This window comes from Pogonomyrmex barbatus, unplaced genomic scaffold, assembly GCF_055798465.1.
Source record: "Pogonomyrmex barbatus isolate J1 unplaced genomic scaffold, ASM5579846v1 scaffold6, whole genome shotgun sequence".
Lineage (NCBI taxonomy): Eukaryota > Metazoa > Arthropoda > Insecta > Hymenoptera > Formicidae > Pogonomyrmex > Pogonomyrmex barbatus.
The window spans coordinates 3,271,267-3,296,982 of record NW_028297160.1 but is presented as its reverse complement, the minus strand read 5'-3'; the positions used below and the strand labels follow the sequence as shown (position 1 = coordinate 3,296,982).

Below are 25,716 nucleotides of genomic sequence, written 5' to 3'. Positions count from 1 at the left end.
ATGCGACGCACGATCGTTTTCTGTGAAAATACAAAATAATAATTTCGAGATAATCAAAATTTATAAGTTCATGAACAGTAGATGCAACAAGAATTTTGAATCTGCAACAACGTTATCAAAAATTCTTCCGTTAATCGCAGTATTCTTTAGGTCGTATGAAACTTTAAACATTATTAAAGATTTACGAAGTGTAAAAGGAAATGGACATCAAAGCGCGAAATGGTGGTACGCTTTTATTAGGCGCAATTTATCATTGGTTGTCAACTCGGATAACTCAACATAGTTTATTAGCTTCTCAAACTTCGTTTCCGACGTCATTTAAATATCTCGCCTTTCCGATCTGATATTAGTGACAAATACGAAAAGTGCAAACTGTTAATACATCATAGAACTTACATTCATATACAAAACACGAAAGAATAACTAAAGTGCAAAAAAATTTTGTGAAAAATATTGCGATTTCTCGTTAAATAAAAAAATATCTATAACGAGAAAATTTAGAAAATATTGTCCTTCTCATTAAATAAAGATTAATAATAAAAATAAATTCTTCGCCATTACTAAAGATACTATCGTAGCGGCCAAAAGACCAAGAATTAATAGCTCTATATCAGTCGTGTCTTATCAGGTCTGACTGATAAGAAGTTTGCAACGGCGAAAGAGCCGAACAGGGTCGCATGGAAGATATCTAATGAGATAAGGAAAAAGATAGATACGAATAAAATAACAATGCTTGCGAATGTCTTCACTGATACATTATTTTGGCAACTTGTCAGTTACAAACAGTGAATATTCAATTGAAGTATTCATCAATAATAATTAGTTATTACTTAATACGTTAAAAAAGTTTAGTGCTGACAGACAGAAAAATAAATAATATAAATTTCTTGTTTTCATCTTTCAGGAAAAAAAAAGTAAAGTTGTTGTCTACTCTAAACAGAATAAAACGCGAAAAAAAGGAAATAAAGAAAAAAAGAGAGATAAAGGAAAAAAAAAGAAAATATTGATCCGATAAAAATATGAATTAATAATGACAAAACTTTTAATTGAATACAATACATATATCTTGCAAAGGAGATTTACGAAAAATAAATGAGTATAATCATGATTTCATAAATATTGATGTGTATATAAAATTAATGGAAAACCAAATATAATCAAGTCAAAAAAAAGTTTCAGAGTTTTCGTAGAGAGACGGAAAGGCAAAGCGAGGAGAACGGCAGCACGAGATGCGCCGCAACGAAGCAGAGGACGCACTGAGTGTCGGTCGAGGGAGGGAAGTTTGCCGAGCACGGTGGGGATGCGTTTTACTCTGGAGAGAAGAGATGGGTGGCGTAGGAGAAGGGAAGTAGAGAGAGAGAGGATACTCGTGTTGCGCGATAACCGTCGCCGTCGAGGTGCAAACCAGCCGCGAATTCGAAAGGCAGCCAGTCGCTGTACGCGCGTCGACGACGACGTGTCGCGAGGTTCGCTCGAGCGCGAGATTACCATAAGAACCGAGTCTTGACAAGTGCACGGTGCACTCGCATTGCATCCCGTAAGTGTTCTCATCCGGACAGGCCGGAGGAGTGTTCCCGGTGCCGATGTGAGCGTGGTACCGCGAGTGAAAGGAAAATGATTTTTAACAACGGAAAAGAAACTCCAGAAAAAATATATAATTCACCCAATGTTAATCGACAATGTAACTCGATCCTCGTGTCACTCAGTGAGACGCAATAGCGTAAAATGAATCAGAGAGGATTTTTTTTCTCCTGATGCAAGGAATACAAGCATGTTTCTTGAATACGGAGAAATATACAGTAATCTGTAACAATTTTCCCCAATTTGTCCCGTACACAAAGAGACTCGTCAACGTGGCACGCGAACGCGTCAGATTCATTCAGGCACAATCGCGATCGCGTTGCATAACGCGATCGGCGTCACGCGGCAGCTGCATCACGCGTCGGAATATACACAACTTTTCTGCCGAGACTGCATAAAATAATACTGCCCGGCGATTGGATCGTAAAGTAAAGCGCGGGTCGAGCCGCGGCATTGAACCGTGAAGTCGATCGACCGCGTCCGCGACCACCAACGTCGTCGGCGTCGCGCGACGAGACGAGACGAGACGAGACGAGACGAGACGAGAAATTCCGCCTGGCCGTCGCGATGGCCGAGTTTATTCCGTGCGATCGCGCACCCGAGAGAGGCTCGCTCGAATGGATCATCGCGAGACCGTAATACTTGATTTCCCACGTGGCCACGGTGCGGGCGCGCTATCTCTCACAATCGCGGGCAGCTGCAGGGTCGATTAATTGCCCGTTTCTCACCACTAACCCTGCCCCGTCCTCAAAGAAAGAATCACCACCGCCGCCTAGAAGACGCTTAATTGTCGCGTCACGCGAGTAAAGTCGGACGTAGCCACTTGTAGAAACGTGTCGGACGGGATCTGATTGTCTAAATCTTCTGGTACGAGTATGCGTGGAATACGTTCGACGGAATTTCCTGGGGGCTCGTAAATATTTTTTCCCTTCTCTTTTTAAGGAAAGATTTTCCATTAACTTCCTGTACAACCAGATTTATCGTGCGACAAGTAAAATATTGACTCGAGAACGCTCGTCGCGAAAATTTCCTCGGCGAGCGGCCCGCATCGAATTCTGAACGTTCGATGTTTCAAACGGGTCTGCTGGCAGGCACCGCAAAATTCCGGGAAAAAAGAAAATTTATGTCCCGTGCCTCTCCAAGGGTTCGTGATGTAACAATGTTGGAATAGCCCCGGCTAGGCTTTGCTCTTCTCGCCTACTGTTATCCCGAAATTGAAAACAATGCCGCGGAACTAAACATTCCGCTCAGCATTGCTCTCTACATTGCATGCATAACGTTACTTGAATTACGAGGCACAGGGCCGCAACGGTGCAAATTATGTACCACATCTGGATTAAACCGAGAGACGTCGGAAGATATTGCATTCCTAATGGGAAACATCAACCGCCGAGAGCTACTTGTCAAATATCTCGTCAGATTAAAAGAAAAAAAAAATATATATTCTTCACAGCTGTGCAATTGATTAAAGGCCTATTGCTCTTTGACTTCGAGTCAATAGTACCAAATAAAATAAGATTATTTTTTAACCGAAAAAATAAATTAAAAATAATAATATAATAATTTCTAATTTTGCCATTTTTCTCGAATGTACGATATAAAATAGGGATGAGAAATTACACAATGTAATAAATTGTCCGTTCAGTAATTTCTTTCAATGCATCGAAACCGGTTTCTCTGAAATGTCAATTTTATAATCGTATCAATGCGAAATCGCTCGTCGAACAAAAATTTATCTTCCGAGTCGACAAGCGTGAAGTCTTCATTACGCGATGGATTATTCGAGGAGGGAGAGGGGGAAGGGGAGGGAATGGAGGGCGAGAGAGAGAGAGACGAAGAAAAATGTGTCGTTTAGAAAAGGCGGTCGAGCGTGTTCTTTCTAATGTAGGTTATCGTCAACTTCGTGCCGATACCAGTCGTGTGTCGCATTAAAAATGTGATATCGATAACGAACAAAACCAATATTTTTCGTTCGCATTCGAAAGCACTGCCATTCGTTATCGTAACAAACATGGAAATGAGCAAGTGCGCGAGAGACGCGGTAGACACGTCTCTCTGTACAAACCTGTGTTCTATTCAAACAGAATCATCGGACCGTTACAACACACCGTATCGCTTGACACACACGTGATTTTATTTTTCACACGCACAAAACAATACTCCGCTCGTCATCGGGAATGTTGGCTGGTGCAAATCGTGAGACGTTACAACATAGCGAAAATAGCGATGCGCTAGAACGCATTAGTAAAAACAAGTTGAAGAAGACATCGTTAGATAATTCTACTGCTATAAAAAAAAAAATATCTACTGCTATAAAAAAAATTATCTTCAAATTTGCAATGAACAATGAATTAAAATAATGAAATTATTAAAATAATTTTAATCGTCAGAAATTGACAACCGTGTTTTTTTTTTTTTTTTTTCGAAAGAACGCGTAATTTTACTGTGATCAATGATGCAAGCGATTATGTTGCAATAAAATGTACAATCAATTGGCATTTTCCAACGCACTATTCTATTTTTTTCGATTACGGATAAAAAATCGCGCAGAACGGGCTCGTCACTCGTCAGAATGAGAGTGCAGTGAAGTGGGTCGATCTCGGCGTTTCGATAAAACTTCAAAACGCAGCCGTGTTGCACGCCCGAAATTGCGACTAAAATGCGGTCACGCCAAACGATCGAAATACACTCCAATGCCTCGGTTGAATTAGCTAAACGCGACACCGGGCAAGAGGCTTATCAATAATCAATGTACATGACCCATCACTATGTATTTCCCCTTCTCCTCTTTACAATACCGCATTAATTCGTCAGCCACCGTCATGTACACCTCTAATGACAGCCGACTTTATTCAAATCGCATCGTTTAAATAATCGAATCGGGTCACAATCAGATCGATGAAACTCGACTATTATAATGAGATAAACATTCTGCTATGAAATTAATATAACTCTGGAACTATTCTGCGAAAGCTCGCTATTATCGATATTAACGATTTTCATATGTAAAATTCTACAATTTGTAAAACATGTACCTGAACAAATAGAGAGAAAAATAGAATGAAAGAGAGAAATAAAGATGTAAATTTTTTTTTTGTTAAAAGAAAATTAAACATTCTCTTTTTCACATTTACCTATAAATCGAGAACGCGGGAATGAAACAGAACCTTTGTCAAATCATCGCCGGATTAACCCTTGTCTTGCGGTCAAGCGGATCGCAGTTGTGAAATCCTATCTTAATCCCTGAGTACGAAAAAATTATTCCCCCTAGGATCTACGTAAACTGCTGTGAGGGGCGAAAATCGATAATCTCCTCTACCATTTCCCTCCGATCTGGTCTCATTTATCGTTATCACTGTCGGGAAACGGCGAATGCTTCCTCGGGAGGGTGCGAACAATTCTTACAAGTCGCGGCGATAAAGTGGATGGGAAGATAAGACATTGCCGTAGGAATAAAGGGGAATGTCTCGAGACGGGGGTTGGAAATGGGTGGTGGACTGCTCGCGGAAGAACGCGCGTCAACGCCTTTCTCTCTCTTTCCTCAAATTGCATGCAGCGGTGAGAAATCGCATACGGTATTCCGATGGAGTCGCGCCCAACCGAACGACGACTTGCCGCGTGTATATACATACGTCACCGGTGAATCAATGTGGTATTACGAACGAGAGGAAGAGTCACGTAATCGGAAACGATTTACTCCTACACATATCTCACCCCGTACCTCACTTATCTTCCCGTGTCGCGTGTCGAAGAGACGAGAGAGAGAGAGAGAGAGAGAGAGAGAGAGAGAGAGAGAGAGAGAGAGAAAGAGAGAGACCGACGGGAGAGCGCGTTTCTGTTTCCCTCGCCGAGAGCGTGTTTCAGGAACGATAAATACGCAGGCCTTTCCGATTGTCCGATATATCGAGTCTTGGACTCGAGTATATATGAATATCCATTAACGAGCCGTAAATCAGATGGACCGAAACGTTTAATCGTTGCACCTTGCGTAGAGATAGGATCGTATTGGATCGGGAAAAATACGCGTTTACGTTACTCCGTTTGCGTCTCGGTCCGTGCAAAGCGCATCGATTTCGTTATCGAACTCTCGTTTCCGCATTTCATCTTTTTTTCCAATGTATGCACTCTTTGGTTCTATTTCTCCGCCCCGCTTCGTTTGTTCGTTATGGTTGCCACAAAACCGGCATCCAGTGTGACCCACCGATCAATTAATCGTGCACGGACGATCGCCACGCACCTGCTCTTTTTTTCACTTCCTTTTTCATTCTCTCTCTCTCTCTCTCTCTCTCTCTCTCTCTCTCTCTCTCTCTCTCTCTCTCTCTCTCTCTCTCTCCTCTCTCTCTCTCTCTCTCTCTCTCTCTCTCTCTCTCCTCTCTCTCTCTCTCTCTCTCTCTCTCTCTCTCTCTCTCTCTCTCTCTCTCTCTCTCTCTCTCTCTCTCTCTCTCTCTCTCTCTCTCTCTCTCTCTCTCTCTCTCTCTCGCTCTCTCTCTCTCTCCTCCCCCTCTCCCCCCCTCTCTCTCTCCCCCCCTCTCGCCCCCCCCCTCTCTCTCTCTCTCTCTCTCTCTCTCTCTCTCTCTCTCTCTCTCTCTCTCGATCACTGCACCGAGGAACAATGAATATTCGTTAATTGAAAATGATCTACTAATCGATGCAGCAATGTATGAATTTTCTCACATGATATTAATATCTCTATTATTAAAAACGAACGATAACGAGGATGAATAACAAAGTGAGAATTAATTTCACAGAAACATAGCAAAACGATAAAATATACAATATAATATAAATATTCTTATGAAAAATAAACAATTTACAAATATATCAATAAATTTGAAATCTATTATTTTTTTGCGTAACACTTTAATTTGAAAGCTATGTAAATTAATAAGTCAAGAGCTTGTATATGTACTGAAACTTTTTGTAATTTTTGTTAAATCTTTAATATTGAGGTTAATTTTTTGTAATTATTCTAATTAATGCAACGAGCAATTAACTTAGCAAAAGCACCGCGTTAATAATGAGGTATCTCTTGGTTGAAAAGAACAAGCCGAAAGAGAGGCTGAAAACCGGACCGGAAGAAATTTCGAGCGGTCGTCGTTCGAAGGACTCGACTGTAAAAGGAAATTCTTCTCAAATCCTTTGAGCGAGACTGCCTTTCATTCACGACTCTCTTTTCACGTCTATCGATCCCGCTCGCTTCCACTTCGTGCCATTTCACTTTTTGTTATTGTCCGAATAGATCAAACTTTATTTCATCAAAAAATGAAGATATCAAGGATACATTCCATTAATTATCTCAGTAACAGTTTATTAATAAGTTACAAACTTATATACACTTTTTAATATATTTATATCGATTTAATTTTAAAATAAAATAATATATTAATCACTGCAATATAACGATTAAATAAAAATCAATAATGATTCAATAATAATTAATGATAATAATGATCAATAATAATTAATTTTAAATTTGATGAGTTATCTTATAAAATATATTAACTCGCTAACTTAATAAAGTGTACTGAAATATACCTGTAGACTCTTAAGATTTAAATATTGTTCCCGTACTTTTTTCAGTAGACATCTTTTATCGTTTCAATATCGGAAAATTGTGTCAGCTTTGAATCCTTCATAACTCGCACTTTCTCTTCGATATCGCATATCTATAACTTTGTTTCTCTTTAATTTGCTAAGTTTCGAGTTGAAGAGTTGGTGAACAAAATCCGTCCCGGATTTTCTTGCGGCATTGCAAAGCGATCGTGAATAATCGGGAAGCTCGTTCGCGGAACGTTCGCTAACGCGAAAAGTTTACAGTAACAGCAGTTGACATATTTGTACAATAAACAGAACCACGTCATGCGAGAGCGAGAGCACTCTGATAACGCAGGAATGTAGGCACGATTAGTCATGCAACGGTATACAGTGAGAGAGTAGCTGAGTGGCAGATCGCGGATTATCATCATCGGATATTGCGACGCTGTCGTTTGATGCGACGATATCGCGTGGCACTTTTCAACGGTGCGTCCGTTCCTGTACGATCGAACATGATAACGCAACTACGTACTATCACTTAGGGAAAGGGGAAACAAAAACGTTCGATAACGCCGTGATGGCCGTCGTCGTATCTTCTCGGAAAAATCGTGAATTAATGAAACATTCGAGACAAATCTAACGGAAAGAATTAAGAAATTGAATTAAAATAATTAATGATACATGCGACCATAAATAGACTATGCCAAAAAAGAGAATGTTTGTTAAACGGACTGGAGAATGCACGAAAAAAATATAAATTTACGATGTACGATGTTAATATATTCGCAGTCTGACGAAGAGAAAAAAGATTTTAGAAAGAGAGGTAGAAAGAGAGAGAGAGAGGATAGAAGTGGGAAGAGAGTGAGAAGTTCAAGAATTTTTAATTTCTCTATCCTTACAGACGAGCTATCGTTCCAGAGGAATAAGATCGAAGAGAGGAAGATCTCCGGTGAGACGCAATGTTCGAGAACGTTACACGCTGTCACCGACAAAATTGGATCGCGGCGATGCTCGAACGAGGAAGCGAGATGGCGAAACGAATGTCGTAGTAGAAAATTCCTCGAATCGGCGATTCGGATAAGCCTAAAGGATTACCCCATATCGGACGATCGTCGTCGTCATCGAGAGGCATGAATTCATCAAGAGACTGGGCGCAGATTATGATCGACTCACGTAATATTGCGTGGCATATGTCACGTGTCGCGAGCAAGTCGAGATAGCTTTTCGTGGTGCGAGCGAGATTAATCGCGAGCGCGAGCCAGTCGGTAATTTAATTGTAACGCTAGGCTAAGGCGAGAAAATTGGAGGCGTCGGATTTCGACGGCGCGGATTTAAAGCACAAACATGTCGGGGCGGCCTCGCGGTCGGCTCGGCGTGGAATTGCCCGACGCTGGCTTGGTATAAAACAGCCGGTGATAAAGAAGTGGCGTGAAGCAGAAGAGGGAACCCTTTGAGCGCATGGCAGAAGGAGAGAGAGGAGGGGAAGAAGAAGCGAGTGAGAGGCGCAAAATGGGAGCAACGAAATATGTGTTAGGCAGCGCGATCTTAGGACTTTTTTGGAGCAGCCTACTCAAGGGCGTCCTGACCAACTCCACCAGCAGGTGCGACTATCCGCCCTGCTCCTGCGACCACTACGGCAGATTGACTTGCGACTGCAAGGAGGAGGGAGAGGTAGGTTCGACATACTGTATCCCCCCGATAAGTACCTGCGCGAGAATCGATTTTCGATTGAATCTCGGCTCGATGCCGCGTGAAACCGGCGAAAAGAATGAAAAAAATATTGTTTTCCTTATCAGGAACGCAGATCCAGGCATGTATCTTTCGAATCCGAGACAAGAAAGTATATTTTCTCTTCTCGTATTCCAGCTCATATTTTAACTCGGAACCCGACTCTGTTCAACGCAAACGAAAACATGTAACTCTAATCCTCATTCGTATAATGGATACTTGCATGCTTCGAGTACGTCATTTATAATTATAGTATAATAATACAGCAGACAAACTTCTAGAAAAATAATTATCTTTTAAATATGTCATATGTTGTATTTTAATTATTCATTTTCTTTTTTCATTTTATTCACTATTTTCCTATTTTTATGTTTGTCTTTTCTATAGGAAGAAAAACTCTCTTTCCCTAATAATATTAATAATTCTTTTTAAAATGTCCTTTTACGTAAAAGCAATTTTATAGGCATTTATTTTCCGGTGGATCCTTCTAGAGTTAATTCGGTTCTTTTTATTCCGACAGTTCCGAAGCCCGGTCGGATGAGAGTCCGATCTCAGTCTCTGATCTTTTCTACTACCTCCACCTCAAACGATCAAAACGATCCGGCAAATAACGATAGAAGAGCTCTCGTGTGTTCGCACTTTCTCTTTCTCTCTCTCTTTTTCTTTCCCAGCAACGAATTCGTGCAGAAACCGCGGCGGGTCTATCGCTATCGCACGAAAAATCTCAGACAATGCGACACGGGGTTCTGTCTGCCCGCCCTTTGTTCCGCGGGGGACGTTATTCCATTTGCGAATTACCCGATGGGGTGATAAAAAGGGCGGTACCGCGGGTAGCTTCGTGCGATGGCGAAATCGTAAAACCCGATCTCTCCCGCGGCTGAGAGCGAAGAACAGAAAAAAAATACAAGGAGAAAATGTTTCCTCGGGATCTCAGTGATGTCTTCGGCGCCGCGTATCGCTCGAGGCGACGGCAGTAAGGATCAAGAAGTAATAATCGCGTCCTAAGACCCGACTCTGCTCCCGCTGTCGTTATAAACTGTATCGAGGAAGACACTGTAGATCAGAAAGACGGAGAAAGGGAGGAAAAGCCAGAACGAGCCTAATCTTCCGACTACGCGGGGGTTCTCGTAAATCGCGAGAGTGCCAACCGCGACGGTGGGGTGGAGGAAACCCTCATAAATTAGAGTGTGTTTACGCAAATCGGTGGTAGGATCTCGCACGAACGAAAAGGACGAAACAGGTAGACACGGTACGGGTACAGGGTAAAATGGGATCCGCCGATCCTTCTCCACCCTCTCGTAAATGTTTCGCTTTTATCCCCCAGCGGCCACGCACCCTGTTCGTTCGAGCAGAGAAAAAATAGCGGACGATCCCTCAGCGATCTATGATCACGCGAGCTGTTCGTTCCTTCTACGGTCCGCGTTTCCGACGCTTCCGGCCATACGCGATATTAAAGGAGCACCGACGCGATCAAGAAGCAGCGTTTGCAGCTACGTGCAGCTACGCGCTAGAGGCGCATGGATGATTCATAATCGCAACGCGATATCGCGATAAACGAACGCTGCCAGTCGGACTCGAGAGTTGTACCTCTCTCGCGCGAGAATTTCCTTCGTGACGCGCCGAGACCGGAAGTTGTCCGGGAGTCTGGTATTCGTTAAATCGAATCGAATGTGCGCGCGCGGAGAGAGAGAGAGAGAGAGAGAGAGAGAGAGAGAGAGAGAGAGAGAGAAAGAAGAGCAAAGCGGAGTTACACGGTAACGCGAGTACTATCGCTTTTTCCATCGCCAGAATTTATTGAATAAATTTGGAAACTCTCTCACGGTGATGAGAGTTTGAAATTCGACTTCGCGAAAGTTTCTTTCACCGTTCTTCCGTCTTTCTCTCATCCGCGAGCGTTGCTCTTTTCGACCTCCGTTCTTTTCCTTCTAGGCAGGGTGAAGTAGTACGAGGTTGAAGTAATACGATAAGAAAGTAATGAATGCAACTCGCGGTGGGGTATATATATATATATATATACTGCGCTTAACGATTACACGACAAGATAAAACAATCAACCCTGTTACTACAATTAAAGTCCCTCGCGTTATTTGATTTAAAACTCCGAGATTTTATCAATTTCACACGCGGGAATAATTCCGGGACCGCGGTACCGGTACGCAAACGAGTCTCGTATTCGTCGCACAAAGAGAAAGAGAGAAAGAGAGAGAGAGAGAGAGAGAGACAGTACGCCACGGAAATTTAATCGCAGCCATGCCGCTCCAAGCGCAGCGCGAGCAAATATTTCGCGATGCAACGACGTTGTTTTAACTGCGCACCGCATACCCCGGACGAAGGAGATAATGTTACCGCGTGTCCTCGCGAGCGTCTCTCGCTGTCATTATTGTTCCGCGATAAAGCGTTCTTTGTATCCGCCCGAGTGCACGAGGAGCGTGCATGCCGCATGCTGCCGGCGACTCGACAATACCGTAAAATTTGCGCGCGCGTGACGAAACGACCGAACGGAAGAAGATGAGCTTGAGCGAGCAAGCGAGCTAGCTTCACGTCGCGAGGAACGATCTATCGATGTACATACGTATGCACGCATGCATGTTCCTGATACGCTGGCAGTTTCGACGACCTTGCACTCGCGCACGGATATGAGCAAAAAGTGATTCGTGCGCGGACCTTATCGTCGAGAGAAAGATATATAATAACGCGGATTACAAGAAAGAAGTGGCGTCCTGGTTGGCTCGCTAACGATAAGGAATATAAATTGCTTGAAACGGGATTGAATTTCTGTTGCGCGGCTAATTGGTCGAAAACGTGCTTCCCATTCATCATCGATGACATATCACGCGTGTGGAGCGAACTCATAATTACATTGCAACGGGGAGCGCGAAGGAAATGTGATGGAAGCAAAATTGTAGTACAAACAAATATTTTGTGCCATAATATATAAGGTTAATTAATATTTTAATGTGATGAAAACTTAATTCACCTCTTTTTTCAAATATTATTAAAATGTAGAATAATTATGGTAATAAATTAAATCAATGAATAATTAGTGAATAATAATGTAAATATGCAAAAACATTGAAAATTTTTCAGAAAAATATATTTTACCTGAAAACGTTTGAATAAAGAAAAATACGAATGCATCTTATGTAAGATAATAAGTTTATCAAAACAGTTTAAATTAAAAGGCCTGATTTGTAAGTAATCGAAAAACGCTTTAAATTCCTTTTAACAACGGAGGACCACCGATGGATCTTCAGGGTATAAAGTCCTCGGTCGCACGTTGAATAATTGACGAAGAGCGTAAATAATTGAAGTTGCCTTTTAGCAAAGGCGACCTTAAACTTAGCTCGCGTGGCCGTAAAAAGAGAGACGGCGGAATAAGACACAAAATGACGAAAGAAAGAGCGTCCTGGTTGGGGGTGTAAAAGTAACGACCGTAAATACTGTCGGAAATGTAAGGGTGCCATTTTCAAGGAAAAGGGACGCGCGGTTATGAAAATACTTGGAAAACAGAAAGACGATGGCGCAAGTCAAGCACACTATAAGAAAATTGCCAGGAATAAAAATGCACGATTAAATAAGCGGCAATAATCGAATACCGCGGTTACTTCATTATATAATAATGTAATCATAATAAACGAGACTGCGACAGAAAATTAATGATCGAGTGTAAAAGCATTTTGTTAAGTATGTCTGTCAATGGAAATTGAATCGTCGCTTTTGCACGAAGTGCTGATTAAAATGAAAACGCGATAATCATTTATCATCGACAGATCTGTCATAATTAGGTAACATACGTGGGATAATTGGCCGGAACTAATCGCATCGATCACTTTCTCCACACTTGAAGCTATCGTACATGTATACGATATCGGAATGTATGTACCGGTGCAAAAAATTCAGATAACATGAGAACTTTTTTGAGTGAATTTGATGTTACCGCGGGAGATGGTTGTTGCACGTAAATTCTTTATGGATCATAAAAGAGCTTTCGGTTCCATTTCTGCTACTTCCCGTTCGCCGTTTCGTTTCCGGCTTTAAGTTGAAAATTCCCCGTCTCTTTCCTTCCGTCTCACCCGAGCAGGATCCGACAATCGCGTGTCTCCCCAATGAACTTAATCCCACTCATTAAACCAATCTCATTTTCATTTTCATCCAGCAAAGTGTCTTGCCTATTTCGGCGACGAGCCGAACCCTCGAACGTTCGATTAGAAATGTAAAAGGCAAATTTCGGTTATACCGCCATAATTGACATTAGGTCGCTCGCAATTTCTCACGGATTATCGCTCGATGAAATCGCCCGCTCCGTCGCGCAGATTCCCTCGCAAATTCGCAGCCGGGAAAATGTCACCCGGCGAACATGCAAAAAACTGGAAAACTAGTTCGAGGCGAACTAACGCGCGCGTCCGAGTTTAATTCCCGTCGGGAATCATTCCCCTAGTAATCGACAAGCGCACGCTCAACACGAGAAAAAGGACACCGGGTCAGGAACGTGACGCGTGAAAATGTCTGGAGAGTGAAAAAGAAGAAAAGTCTACTATCCATAAAACGGTTGCTCGAGCGTGACTAAAGTAGAAAATATGAACGGAATAAAAATGCGTGAAGGTCGAAAGAAAACGTCATCGTTCTGTATTTTCTGATTCCCGCAGATTCTTTGCCCACGTCTCTCGCTCTCGCTCTCTCTCTCTCTCTCTCTCTCTCTCTCTCTCTCTCTCTTTCTCTCTCTCTCTCTCAGGGAATGTGGAAAATTCTCGTGAAAGAAATTTCAGGATATCCTTTGGGATCCCGCAGAGTTATGACAATGATTCGATCTGCGGCGATCCATTTATGAATTTTATGTCGTGGGACATGTCGAAAACACATTGGATAGATAAGCCGCAATAATAGAGAAGACTCCAATTACATCTCTCAACGTAATCGTCTTGGGAGGTCAGAATTTTCCGGAGATGGTCATAATTTTTCGGAAGCTAAAGCTGATATAATTTCCAATAGCTTTCTCTGCATAATTTAAAGGAGATAGCAAAAAATGGTTCTGAACAGTTTCTTTTGTGCGAAAAGGACTAAAACTTGAATTTTAATACTTTTCGTATACATCTCCGTAAATTTTCTCGAATGAGATATGAGCGATAAAGATAATCTTTAGTTTAAAATAGACAATACGTTAGTTGATAATCTCTGCTCGACATCGTGCGTCCAAAAGTAGCCTTAACAATGGCAGAACAAAAGGAGAAGTTCGAACAGAAGCGGGGAAGGAACGAATGGCGCAAGACATTAATGCCTAAGAACGACAGAGTCTGAAAAAGAATGGCTATAAAGGCTCTTTTCTTTCGTCGGCCTATGTCGCGCTTTTTTAATTTCTATTCTCCATTTTTACCATTCAATGGGCATTCTGCTTCGCGCATTTGTTCCACATTGCAATTCCGCTGTATAGATTCTTCCTCTGGTTTTATCTTCAGCTTCATTTAGAAGAGCAGATTATTCAGAGAAATTGGTATTAATATGAACAATAATAATGTGCCAATTTTTTATTTACCTCTTTTTCTCAAAATATAACATTCAAATGGAATCGATTAGATGGGGAGGAGGAGGGGAGGACGAGATATAATTAATGAGAACAACGTATATAGCCTCGAGCGACGCAAAAGAGATATCTCGCCTCTCTGTAGAAATCAAAGCCGCTCTGGAGAATCGCGAAGCGCGATCGACCGTTCGATGCACGAGGTGTCGGAGGGCGACATTCCGACGTCGCGACGAAAGCTGCAACGGGCAACGAATAAATGAGGCAACGAATACATTGCGAGTAACGTTCCAATAACGTGGCGCGATACGAGAGTATATACGACGCGCTAAATGCGAGCCTCGCAAAATTACCCGTGTCGCTTTCCCTTCGATTCCATCCGCCGCGCAAATGTGACAGAACGACGGCCTCTGTTCGATATATCGACGTGCACGACACGTGACGAGTTCGCGCGGAGCGGATAATCCCGCGCAGTCATCTAATTCGTATGCAAGGGCAAACGCGTATTAGCACGCGCCAGAGCGGAAAATCCAACAGAACCGATAGTTCAATGTAAATTCGCGTGAACAGTCGATGGAGGGAAAAAAAGAGCTGACTAAAGAGGGAAGGAGACGTGACTCTTTGAATTGATGATCTCGCGTGGTGTATCTTTCCAAACGGCGAACTACTATTCCGCAAAATTGAGCTTCCACTGTGATTATGATAACGACATTATTCGCAGTAATTAGCGAGACTGGGCGCGCACGTCGCAAATAATTAGGATAGTTAGACCTGCTTGCAATTACAGCTATTCGATCCCTATTAAAGACCCCCCCCCCTCTCTCTCTCTCTCTCTCTCTCTCTCACTTACTCAGTATATTGCGTTGTAACAGATTACGCTTGAATACTACAATCTTACTTCTTAATAATACTAAGAATTAGATTGTCGACAAAAAAAATTATCCATTTTAATATCTTAGACATTTTCATATTTTCTTAGATAAAAAATAATCTACAATAATTGATATACTTCCGTTTCTGAAACGAATGTAATCATTAAAATTACATCTCCAGTTCTCTTCTATACAAAAGATCATTTCAATTTGCAGGAATTGATCCTGACCACGGAGGGGGACAGACGGCTAAGTCCGCACACCAGTAGGATAGCGGTTAGCAATTGTTCATCCGTGATCCTCGCGAACTCGAGCCTAGTCTCGATGACCGGACTGCGATCGGTGGACCTGGTGAACGTGGCGAACCTAACTCTGGTCAGGCAGAGCTTCGAATTGTCGTCGTACAGCACGCGCACGCGAATCTCCGTGCGGAACAGCAGCATCGACGTAATGCCGAGCTTCGTCTTTCGCGGTGACGTCGAGGCGATCACGTTCGAGAACGTACGGATCGGTCAGCTGAGTGCCTTCTCGTTCGCCAATTTGGTTCACACGGAAAACCTGCGGCTGGAGAACTGTCGCGTCGAGACGACGGAGGCACAGGCCTTTAAGAAATTCGACGTCGGCTATCTGCATGTGATCGGCGGCACGTTCGGCGATCAAATGCCAAGTCGCACGATGAACGACATCGAGGTCTATCACAAATTCATGTTGGACGGCGTGAAAATGGGCGTCGTCAGGAGCAACGCCTTCATCGTGAGGAGTCCACGCACGGTGGCGATACAGAATTGCGAGATCGACAACCTGGAGAGCGAGGCTTTCGACGTGACGGCGCACGGCGCCGTCATCATCAAGAACAACACCTTCGGCAGCATCGGCGAGGGCGCGTTTCTAGGCATTCGCGCGGATCGCGAAACGAGATCGCCGCCGTCGTCCTCGTCGTCGATGCACGACCTCATCTTCAAGAGCAATAACGTCAGCAGCTTCGAGGAAGGCTCGCTGATGTTCGATCGCATGAGCTTTCGGCCCGAAATCGATAATCTTCTCATCTCGCAACCGTGCGACTGTCAGATGTTACCCGTGTGGAAGAACAACGTGCTCAACTACACGAACGTCTACTCGCGATATTATGCGAGACAAAACTCACTAATACCGCCCCAATCGCAATCCCAAGAGCCCATCAACGAAACTCCGGAGACCTTCTTGTGTCTGGATGGCGGAATGGACGGCGCGCCGATCACTTTCGTCGATTATGAGGCACGTCACTGCTCACTCGGCGGTTCCATGCTCGTTTTCATTTTAATCATCGTGGGTGCTATTCTCGCCCTGATAGTGTGCGTGTGTCTGATTATCTGGTGCTGTCGAAGGCGCCGACAAAACAACAGGAAAAAATGGATCAGCGTGCCGACCAACGCACCCGACGTGGTCTCGAAGAAGAACGGCGTGATCGGCAGGGAGGCCGCGACGTCCGGCACGCCGGTCGACAGTAGGATAACGATGGTCGTACCGGACGGCAGATTGTACCGGGAGACGGAGTTCCACGTGATCGTCGAGAAGGCCGAGCCGCTCACGACCGAGTTGTAACGAGACGCCCCGGGCGGTTCGACGAAGAGACCCACGATCGTCGCTCCCGTTGAAGAGGAACTCGAGTGGGCGGAAACGTCGAGTCGCTTTCGAGTGTACAAGCTGTGAGAGCTACGAGAGACGCCGCGCGTACGGCGCCAGTGAAGAACAGTGTGACCGTAAAAACTTAGATACCCGATATTTTCCGACGTTGAACGTCAGAAGAGTCCTTCCGGTGACGAAAGAGGAATTTCTCGGACGTTAATCGCGCGCGTAATATCTGGCTGCGTTAAATCGTTATCGCTTGGGATATAATAGAACGCGAAATGTACGCAGCTCCGAAATCTCCGTATCTCGTTTTTAATTTAATTAATTATCTCTCCTAGTACAACGCAGTTCGTAAGCTTCCATTCACATATCACCTGCGGCCGCCGATTATCCACTGCGCAATTTCTTTTCATTCCTCGGACCGTTAAAGGCGGCCACGGCAATTAAAAAGTTTTTTTTTTTTTTCAGAACGAGCCGCGAATTCGGATAATCGGTCGCCGCTGTTAGTTAAGTTTATCTAAACTTTCGAAAAAGAGAGAAAAAAGAGAGTCAGCGTCGTAGAAGATGAAGCGAGATGAAAATGTTTGTTGGAGCGATGCGACTTGGAAGGCAGGAAAGAAGAGAGTGAAAAGATCGTAATGTGTAGAAAAAAATCCTAAAACTCGCTGTCTTGCGTAAGATACGCGATTGGGTTGACCTTTCGCATTCCTGTTGCTTTAAGTTCATCGATCGATAGCGATAGCGCGGTATTAATGAAACATTAGTGAGCGTTTCGAGCGAAAATCACGATACGAAAGGACCAAAAAACTGGGATGATCACTCGCTCGGATAACTGTGCCATTTCTGGACACAATACATAATTCGTGTCTATTCCATAAAAAATTCTGATCTCTCGAATACAAGGAAAAAAGCGAATGAATATAAATGAAACTCTTCGCTAAACTTTCATATCAAAATCGTTCCAAAACTATCATTTTTATAGTGAAAAAGATTAATAGTAATGTAACAAATAATGTTAAAGAACGAAAATAAACCGGCAAGATCAATTTACTAAATAAAAAATATCCCGCACATCCTCTCATAACAGTGGCGGATTTACAATTTAATGGCATCATTTATTAAATCGTAACATGTGTTTTCAATTTCGCTTTTCGATTTTAAAGTTTGTAGTCAATTATTTTGCTATAAATGATAGTAATATCTTGTGATAAATAATAATTGTATCAATTAAACCAAAATATTGATTATATTTTTGTTTAAAATATATTATTATATCAAATATTTTATAATATAAATGCTTTTTCACTGTTTTCTTGTATAAAAATATTCTTATATCTTTTTGTTTAAAAAAATTTTCTGGAATATTAACTTGTAACCCTTGAAAATGTTGATCCGCTACTGCTTTGTACGTTTTCGAAAAAAAAAAACGAAATCTATCAGACGGTAAACTGTAAATATAAATTAATTTGTAATAGACAATGTAATTAAATTTTAATTATATCCTGTTACAAATTCATTTGTCATTTGTTTTTGTTATATTATTTTATTAATACATTTATTTAAAGCAAAGACGCGTTATGAAATTTTACGTTATAAGAAAAAAATTGTTGTTACTATTATTATAATTTTACATTTAATCTTAAGTCACAGTAATCAAAACGTTACGATTATTCCGGAATTTCCTGTATATTAATAATGTAACGCTGGAAAATTTCAGTGAAACAGGTGATCTTGTAAAACCAAACGAAAAAACTACTTCGAATGTACATCCCGTTATGTATATCCCAATATTCTTCGATGCGTTTAATCTATGCGTAACAAAAGCATTTTAAAGGACTTGATTATGAGCAAACGTATTCCTAGATCATAATCGAAAATAAATAAACGTTTCCCTCTGTCCCTTTTTCCTTTAATTAAAAGGAGGCATATATCACGAATTAATATTTTGATAATCATAAAAAGACACTATGCCAATTATCGAAGAAGAAATAAAATAAAGCTTGTCGGAAACTATAATATATATCGCGTATGTGCGATTAAAATTGATTTATTGAACAGAAGGCCCAAGCACTCGAAGCACTTGAAGACGGAGGTAAGCAACGCTTCGTCTCGGGCGTATGAAAAAGCAGAATTGACCCTCGGAAAACTTTTTGTGCCTCTTATACTTGATAACTCAAACTCAGCCAAGGTAGGTTTTATTAGCATCCCGCTAATAATATCGAAAGATCAGAGTCCGATATTTGCAAACTGTATGCGCAAATATGTATGCGTGTATATGTATGTAATTATATCGTTTTGGTAAACAAAATCAGTTTATAATGTCATTTATAGTTATAATTATCGTGAGACTGTGATATAACGACAGCCGCCGACTGTATAATTTGTTTCGCATTGAACGACCGAAGATACAATAAAGACGATACCAATAATGCATTTGCTAATCCTATTAAGATTGTTCTCGATCTATCCAAGGAGACCACGTGCTAATATTTCTCCCGTTAATAGGTATGTATACCATTTAGTACACATTCGAGATAATTAAATGGTTTCATTTAATTTGCAGTATATTTTAAAAATAATTTCAAAAAAACGACGGTTAATTGCAATCACTAAATATCTGTCAGAAATTGTAAAATTGAATCAGAAATTATCTATAAACATTTTACATATTAATGTCAATATTTTACCGAAACACATCATTCATATATGCCATCAATAACAGGATTCTATAACTTCTTAACGAAAATATCATTATCATTACATTGTCGTACATTGCGCAGTTTTTATACCATATATTTTACCTGCGCAATGGTAACGTAACGATAACTCATTGTTATTAATGAGTTACAGAATTTCACTATATATTTGAATAACGTCAGATAGTCATATACATTTATAACTTGTTTATCACAGCCTCATTTAGGACAATTTAAAACACTTTATGTTGTCGTGGCGAACAAGTAAAACATTGTTTCGTTACAATCTTTCCAAGACAAAAAAGAAACCATATACGTATACTGTATAAATATACATTAATCGTGAATAAAAGACATGGAATTTCCTCTTTCTATAGATATATATATATATATATATATAATAAATAAAACAAAAAAATATATATATAAAACTATATTCTTTCAAGTTTCCATTATATATAAAAATTATTTTTTATATAGTTTCTTTTCTTATTTAAATACAAAAAATAATATTGGATAAAATTGGACTTACCTGTACGGAAGCACGCCGTCGAGAGCCTGCGAAACTGTAGGTGGTGACGCGAGTGCAAATCCTCGTCCAAGTAATCCCGAATGTACGGAGAAAATCCTCTTTGCTGTTTCCTGCATCGATTCCAAATCCTCTTCAACCTCTTCCGCTGAAAATTATAATACTGTACATAAGTTTACAAAAAAAAACCATTCATTATTTTTTATATGTATGATTGAAATAATAACAAATCGATTTTCCTAATATTTTTTTCAAAAATGAATTAACTAGAAGCGACATATGCGCGTTAAAAAATATTATATGCACACATATTTTTATATATTACATTATTTACTATATTACTAATCAAATATATTTTATATTATATATTATATTATATATTAAATACCTATTCATTTGTTAATAAGGAATGAAAATTCAATATTGTACTTACAAGACACTGGAGGCAACGATAAGTTTTTCTTCATGAGACTTGCAGCACATGCTCCTCCAAGAAAAGACAGTTCGATTTCCAAATTTTTTAGACCATGGCCGGATGTTATCCAATCATAACCAATAACTAAGCATTTAAAACCATATGTAATTGAGCTCTCATTCTTCATATAATCAGATGCAGTTTCCAATGAAAATATTACTTCATTTCCTAAACATCAAATAATTTATTAAGCACAAATTATATTTTATATAGCATCATATATTTTTAATTAATGCTGTACATATACCTGGTAACACAACAGCATTTTGTAGCCATTGACTCTGAACATTACTCAATTTGTGTAATACTGGCCAATACAGAGGAGTATCTTCTCCCGTAATATTTGAAACCGTCCTATAGAAACAAAAAATATAAATATATTATAAAAATATAAATATATCATATGTTTATATGCTACATAAAAATGTGGAAGTATTTTATCTACCCTGCAGAGGAGTTAGGAATCAAATTTGGTATATAAAGTTGTAGATAATCTTCTGGTTGTGATGTTCCACATTCTGGAGTAAATTCGACAGTCAGCCATTTTACTGTTTCCGGAAAAGTGACTTTGTAATATGACACTGTCGCTGGTTTATAAGGATGTTCGCTCTCTAACCAAGTATAATGATGACTGGTAGTAATTGGAGGAGCAAAATGTGATTGAGTTTCACTATCTTGCGATATTTGAGAAGTACCCATCGTGGACAATAAATTCAAGGCTGCAACGTGTGGCAACATCTCTTGTATTAGGGTAAGAATTTGGACACTGCTCTGAAAGGTACAGAAAAATGTATATTAAATACTTTTCTTCTTATCATTTTATTATCCAAGATATTCATATTTTAAAAAAGTCTTTAGAATTACTTACTCTAGGATCTGAGGTAGCTAAAGGACTAATATGTGCCATTACTAGCGGTAAAAGAGTCGTTACAAAAGTTGCATTACCAAGAACTTCATTAGCTATTACTTCCTCCGCTCTTTCTCTTGCCAAAGAAAAAATTTCGTTTGACCGTTGAATAATTGTTGCGGTCATGGCAAGAGTACACTTTCTCGCTTGCACTTCTGCCATAGCTTTATTCGTATGTTGTCCGTCAGAATCTTGCGGATTTGAATAATATAAAATATGTGGTATTTGACCTCTAGTTTGTGTTGTACCTGCGATAATATAATTAAATAATATAATTTAATATAATTTATATATTACGTAATATTATGACATTTTTTTGCAAACATTACCACATAAGAGAACTTAACATACCATTAAAACTTAAAGAACAAGCCGTAAAAGTAAATGTTGTGCCATCTGCTCCTTTGACAATACTTAAGCCGCCATCACCATTACTGGTTCTTCCTCCACGATTTCGCAGTCTAATAGCATACTTAATATTCTCTTTTATGAGCACCGGTTTGTCAAATTTCAATTCTACTATGTCATTAATACAGTCATCCGGTCCAAAAGATCCTCTTGTAAAATCCAAGCTACTCCAACGCTGAGTATGTGATGGATCGTTACCAGTATTATTTTGCTAGTATAATAAAATAACTATAATTAGTATCGTAATTTTCAAAATTAAAAGAAACAATACGACAAAACTTTTGCGCATTACTTACATCATCTAACAATTCCAATTCATAATCATATACTCCTGCACCTCCATAGATACCAACACCGGCTATAAGAATGCCTGGTCTATCGACTGAAAAACAAATAGCATCCGGAGAACCATTACCCGTATTCCATGATCTTGACTGATTTGTTCTTGTAAATCTTGAGGGCGTCGTATACATAAGTCTGCCGCAAGCTGCTTGCAGCTCGTCCTCGTTTCCACTCGATTGCGCGGCCAATTCGGCTATAACTCGCGCTAATAAATAACAGCAATGAAGAACCAATTCTGGCAGAGACTGAGTCTTCTCTCTACAAAGGTTTCTTTTAACCGGTATCAATATCAAATCTAACAATCTATCAAGTACTTCACGGAATGACCAATTCAAAATTTCTTTGCCAGAGCTTTCTACTTGAGATTTGTAGCTAATTTGCTCAACCAAAATTGGATACTGATGAGTTTCCGTCGAATTCATCATAAGCAGACCGGCATTGTCGGATGGGCTAAGCTGCCGTTTCACGCTGTCACTGTTGTCCATAATGTTGTTTAAGATTGGAAATGTGCACCTAAGCCGTATTGCCGAATTGCATAAAGAAGCTAGCACTGCCGAAAGAAGACGATCTTTTGTAGTTGTACCTTGTTCTTTATCGATATCTGACAATAATTCGCATAAGGAGGTCCATTTAAGATATGCAGTAGGATAAAATGCATGATAACAAGCTACAAATGTTTTGTGACATTCATCCAGTATGCTACTTGTCATCTTATTTCCCAAAGTACTACTAGAACTTTTGTTAGACCGCATCTTTCCTTTACTTTTCAAAGTAATCGGCAAAGAATCAGACAAAATTTGACGCAACAATGCTCGGACTTCACCTATACACTCCGCCAAACGTACGGATTCGGGAGGAGTCTTCTTAACGACGTGGTTAGGATAAATTTCATTGGTGTATGTTCTAAGTAGTCTTAAACTAGCTTTGCTTATGTACACCAATCGTTCCATTTCAAGCATTGCGTGAGTTGACGACGCAATATGAACAGTCACATCAGCCAACGTCGCTTTCAATGTGTTCCAACTCCATTGAAGGAGAGATATCAAAGATTGAAAGCACTCCTTCGTGACGGTTCTACTGAATTCCCTCTTCAAGACGTAAACGGGTTCAATTTGGTCTCTCTGTCTATTTGATGTTTGATTTTCAGGTGTGATGACGCGATACAATAATTGTGGAATCTGTCCAGCGTTAACGTCAGTGCCATTGTTAGATCTTTTAGAAGACTTGAAATAAAACATGACTTGATCTTCTGCTGTGACCATTCCTTGTCCACCGGAACCACAATCACTGGAAGGTCCACCGACTTTAGCCCATGCTACGTACCATCTATTCGCCTGCAGGGATATAGGTTCGTCAAACAATATCGAATATTTCTGTCTTGGACCGCATTCATATGGAATCTCTTCTGTCTCTGCGAGAAGTTCACCATCGTTCTCTTGATCTCCACCATCAATTCCAATATCAAATAGCTTTATCTTCGCAGTGTATTCACCCCGGCCACCAAATAAACCATACCCTCCCAATATAATGTCTGTATCAGGCATAAATCTGATTGCTTCAATGGAATGGGCAGAATAACCCCATCCTCCTCCGTGACTTTCGAATCTGCTAACAGTGGCGTAATCTTCACGACTGTACACTTTACCGTGTGTCGATTGATTACATTCGTTTTCTTCGACTATCAATAAGTTTTCGTCTTGCGCCTGTGTCAATGTATCCAAACAAGCTAATAAATGCATTGCAGCTTGTGAGCGCGTTACGAAACAAGTCGAAACAACTGGAAGCGCCAAACCTGGATTAAGAATAGAAGCTTCCAAACCAGGTATCGCTCTAACTTCCGTCGATATTATATTGTACAAGCTTATTTCGTTATTCGTCGAATTAAAAGTCCAAATAACATTGTACAAAGGATCCAAGCACGTCGCGCAATTACTGAAATCAACTTGATCCGCGCCACTATAACTGTTGCAAGTTCCATCGCGTTTGCTTATCACCAAACTTTTAAAAGAATTCGCGTGCTCATTCTGATGAGGTATCAAGATAATACAATTTTTATTCGCCATAACGGTACTCTTCGTCAAACTAATCGAATTTATTTCATCTATCTTAACATAAGTTTGATCTCCGGCGGCACCGATCCACGTCGCTCGTCTACCCCATCGAGGACCAATATTTGGCACTACATTTGGAAAGCTATGCCATGGTTGAGAACGATCAGCACGACGATTTAGAGAAGTGTTTGTAGACTCGTTCTGACCATTCCACCAATTCATGCCGAGTTGTCCCTTTTGGTATGCACCGAACGTATAAACTTCACCCTTTGATGTGAGTATTACAGTATGATTGCTCCCAGCTGCTACTTGGATAGCAATAGTTGGTAATTTAACTTGTACCGGTCCTGCATGTGCCACTAAATCTCCAACGCCTAACTGACCATATATATTACTACCAAATGTATACACTTCTCCATTTTGCAAAAGTAACACCGTGTGATGCAAACCACAGGACACTTGAATCACAGGACTTTCACTAGGAATAGGGACTCTGGCTGGTGAGATACTAGCAATCCTCGCCGCATCCCCTCGTTCTACATCGCTACCGCCGATGCCTTCCTCAACCGCGAGATTAACGCCCAATCCCAATGCCACTTTTTCTGGAAATCCCTTTTGTGCGATACTAGGACCAGCTACACGTTGATTATTCGATCCCTTAGTTTTTACTCCATATTTGACGGTACTCGGTCCTGCTTTGCTCCGCTGCCGTTGCTTTATCTCACCCAATCGTCTTTGCAGATATTCTCGGAAGTTGGAACCTGATATGCCATTGCTACAACTCTTTCTTGCGCACGTACGACAACATCCACATTCCGCGCATCCGCTGTCTCCTTCGCCGCATCCACATTCTTGACCGGGATTCCGATCGGGACGTATGCTACTCAGGCACGATATGCTATAGCCGGTACATTCTCTGCATATCGTGCAAACCATACAAACGCGATGCCTCCATTGATGTTGTCCCGGAGGGCACATCCCTCTTGTTTCTTCCCAATCTTCCGTGGGATCAACACTTTCCTCCTCGGCTATTATTAATTCATCTTCCCCTGTACCCATTTCCATCGCAACTACTGACATTTCCTTATTTACGGTATGCACCGTTGTAGAATCACGACCACATTGTCCCTTATTATTTATACCAAATGTATATAGATGTCCTTTGTTAGTTAACGCAGCGGCGTGAGCCTTTCCTAATGACACGCGAACTATACACACATCTCTTAAATCGGTAACTAGACCCGTCACTGGATCACTATGCAGCGTATCTTTACCAAACATTAATAGAGAGCCATCTTTTGTGACTAAAGCGGTAGATCCATTGTTACACGCAGCATCCATAATAAACTGACCTTCCACTTTTGCCATTTTCTTTGGTTTTACCGGTTTTGGTTGTCTACGAGCTTTATCTTAGGATAAAATAAAATAATTATAGCATTATTGTTACTATAAATTAAAATATTATAATA

General features: G+C 40.7%; 2 protein-coding genes across 16 annotated transcripts in view; one reads left to right on the top strand and one right to left on the bottom strand.

The window, feature by feature from the left end:
* The window catches only part of hiw (MYC binding protein highwire), a 183,203-nt gene that overhangs the window by 154,210 nt on the left and 3,277 nt on the right, over nucleotides 1-25,716 (bottom strand). For all 14 annotated transcript variants that reach the window (XM_089082586.1, XM_011641650.3, XM_089082590.1 and 11 more), the window contains 7 exons: nucleotides 22,151-25,656; nucleotides 21,798-22,065; nucleotides 21,408-21,694; nucleotides 20,985-21,310; nucleotides 20,787-20,893; nucleotides 20,498-20,707; nucleotides 20,068-20,212 (listed from right to left, as the gene is read on the bottom strand). In XM_089082586.1, coding sequence (XP_088938712.1) covers nucleotides 20,068-20,212; nucleotides 20,498-20,707; nucleotides 20,787-20,893; nucleotides 20,985-21,310; nucleotides 21,408-21,694; nucleotides 21,798-22,065; nucleotides 22,151-25,656 — 4,849 coding nt within the window. The remainder of the gene's footprint in view (nucleotides 1-20,067; nucleotides 20,213-20,497; nucleotides 20,708-20,786; nucleotides 20,894-20,984; nucleotides 21,311-21,407; nucleotides 21,695-21,797; nucleotides 22,066-22,150; nucleotides 25,657-25,716) is intronic.
* LOC105429005 (uncharacterized) lies at nucleotides 1,131-19,268 on the top strand. Of its 2 annotated transcripts, none has more exons than XM_011641649.2 (3): nucleotides 1,131-1,537; nucleotides 8,018-8,787; nucleotides 15,448-19,268. In XM_011641649.2, the coding sequence occupies exons 2-3, from the start codon at nucleotides 8,575-8,577 to the stop codon at nucleotides 16,810-16,812; spliced, it is 1,578 nt and encodes a 525-aa protein (XP_011639951.2). In that variant the 5' UTR covers nucleotides 1,131-1,537; nucleotides 8,018-8,574; the 3' UTR covers nucleotides 16,813-19,268. The 2 variants fall into 2 exon arrangements, with proteins under 2 accessions (XP_011639951.2, XP_088938744.1); XM_089082618.1 differs by lacking the exon at nucleotides 1,131-1,537 and adding an exon at nucleotides 1,547-1,799.

What these genes read in the sequence shown, in the direction of transcription:
- LOC105429005 (XM_011641649.2), top strand. Translation starts at nt 8,575, where the DNA reads ATGGCAGAAGGAGAGAGAGGAGGGGAAGAAGAAGCGAGTGAGAGGCGC. An exon ending in ACTGCAAGGAGGAGGGAGAG is followed by an intron (nt 8,788 to 15,447) that starts GTAGGTTCGACA and finishes TTCAATTTGCAG; the next exon opens with GAATTGATCCTGACCACGGA.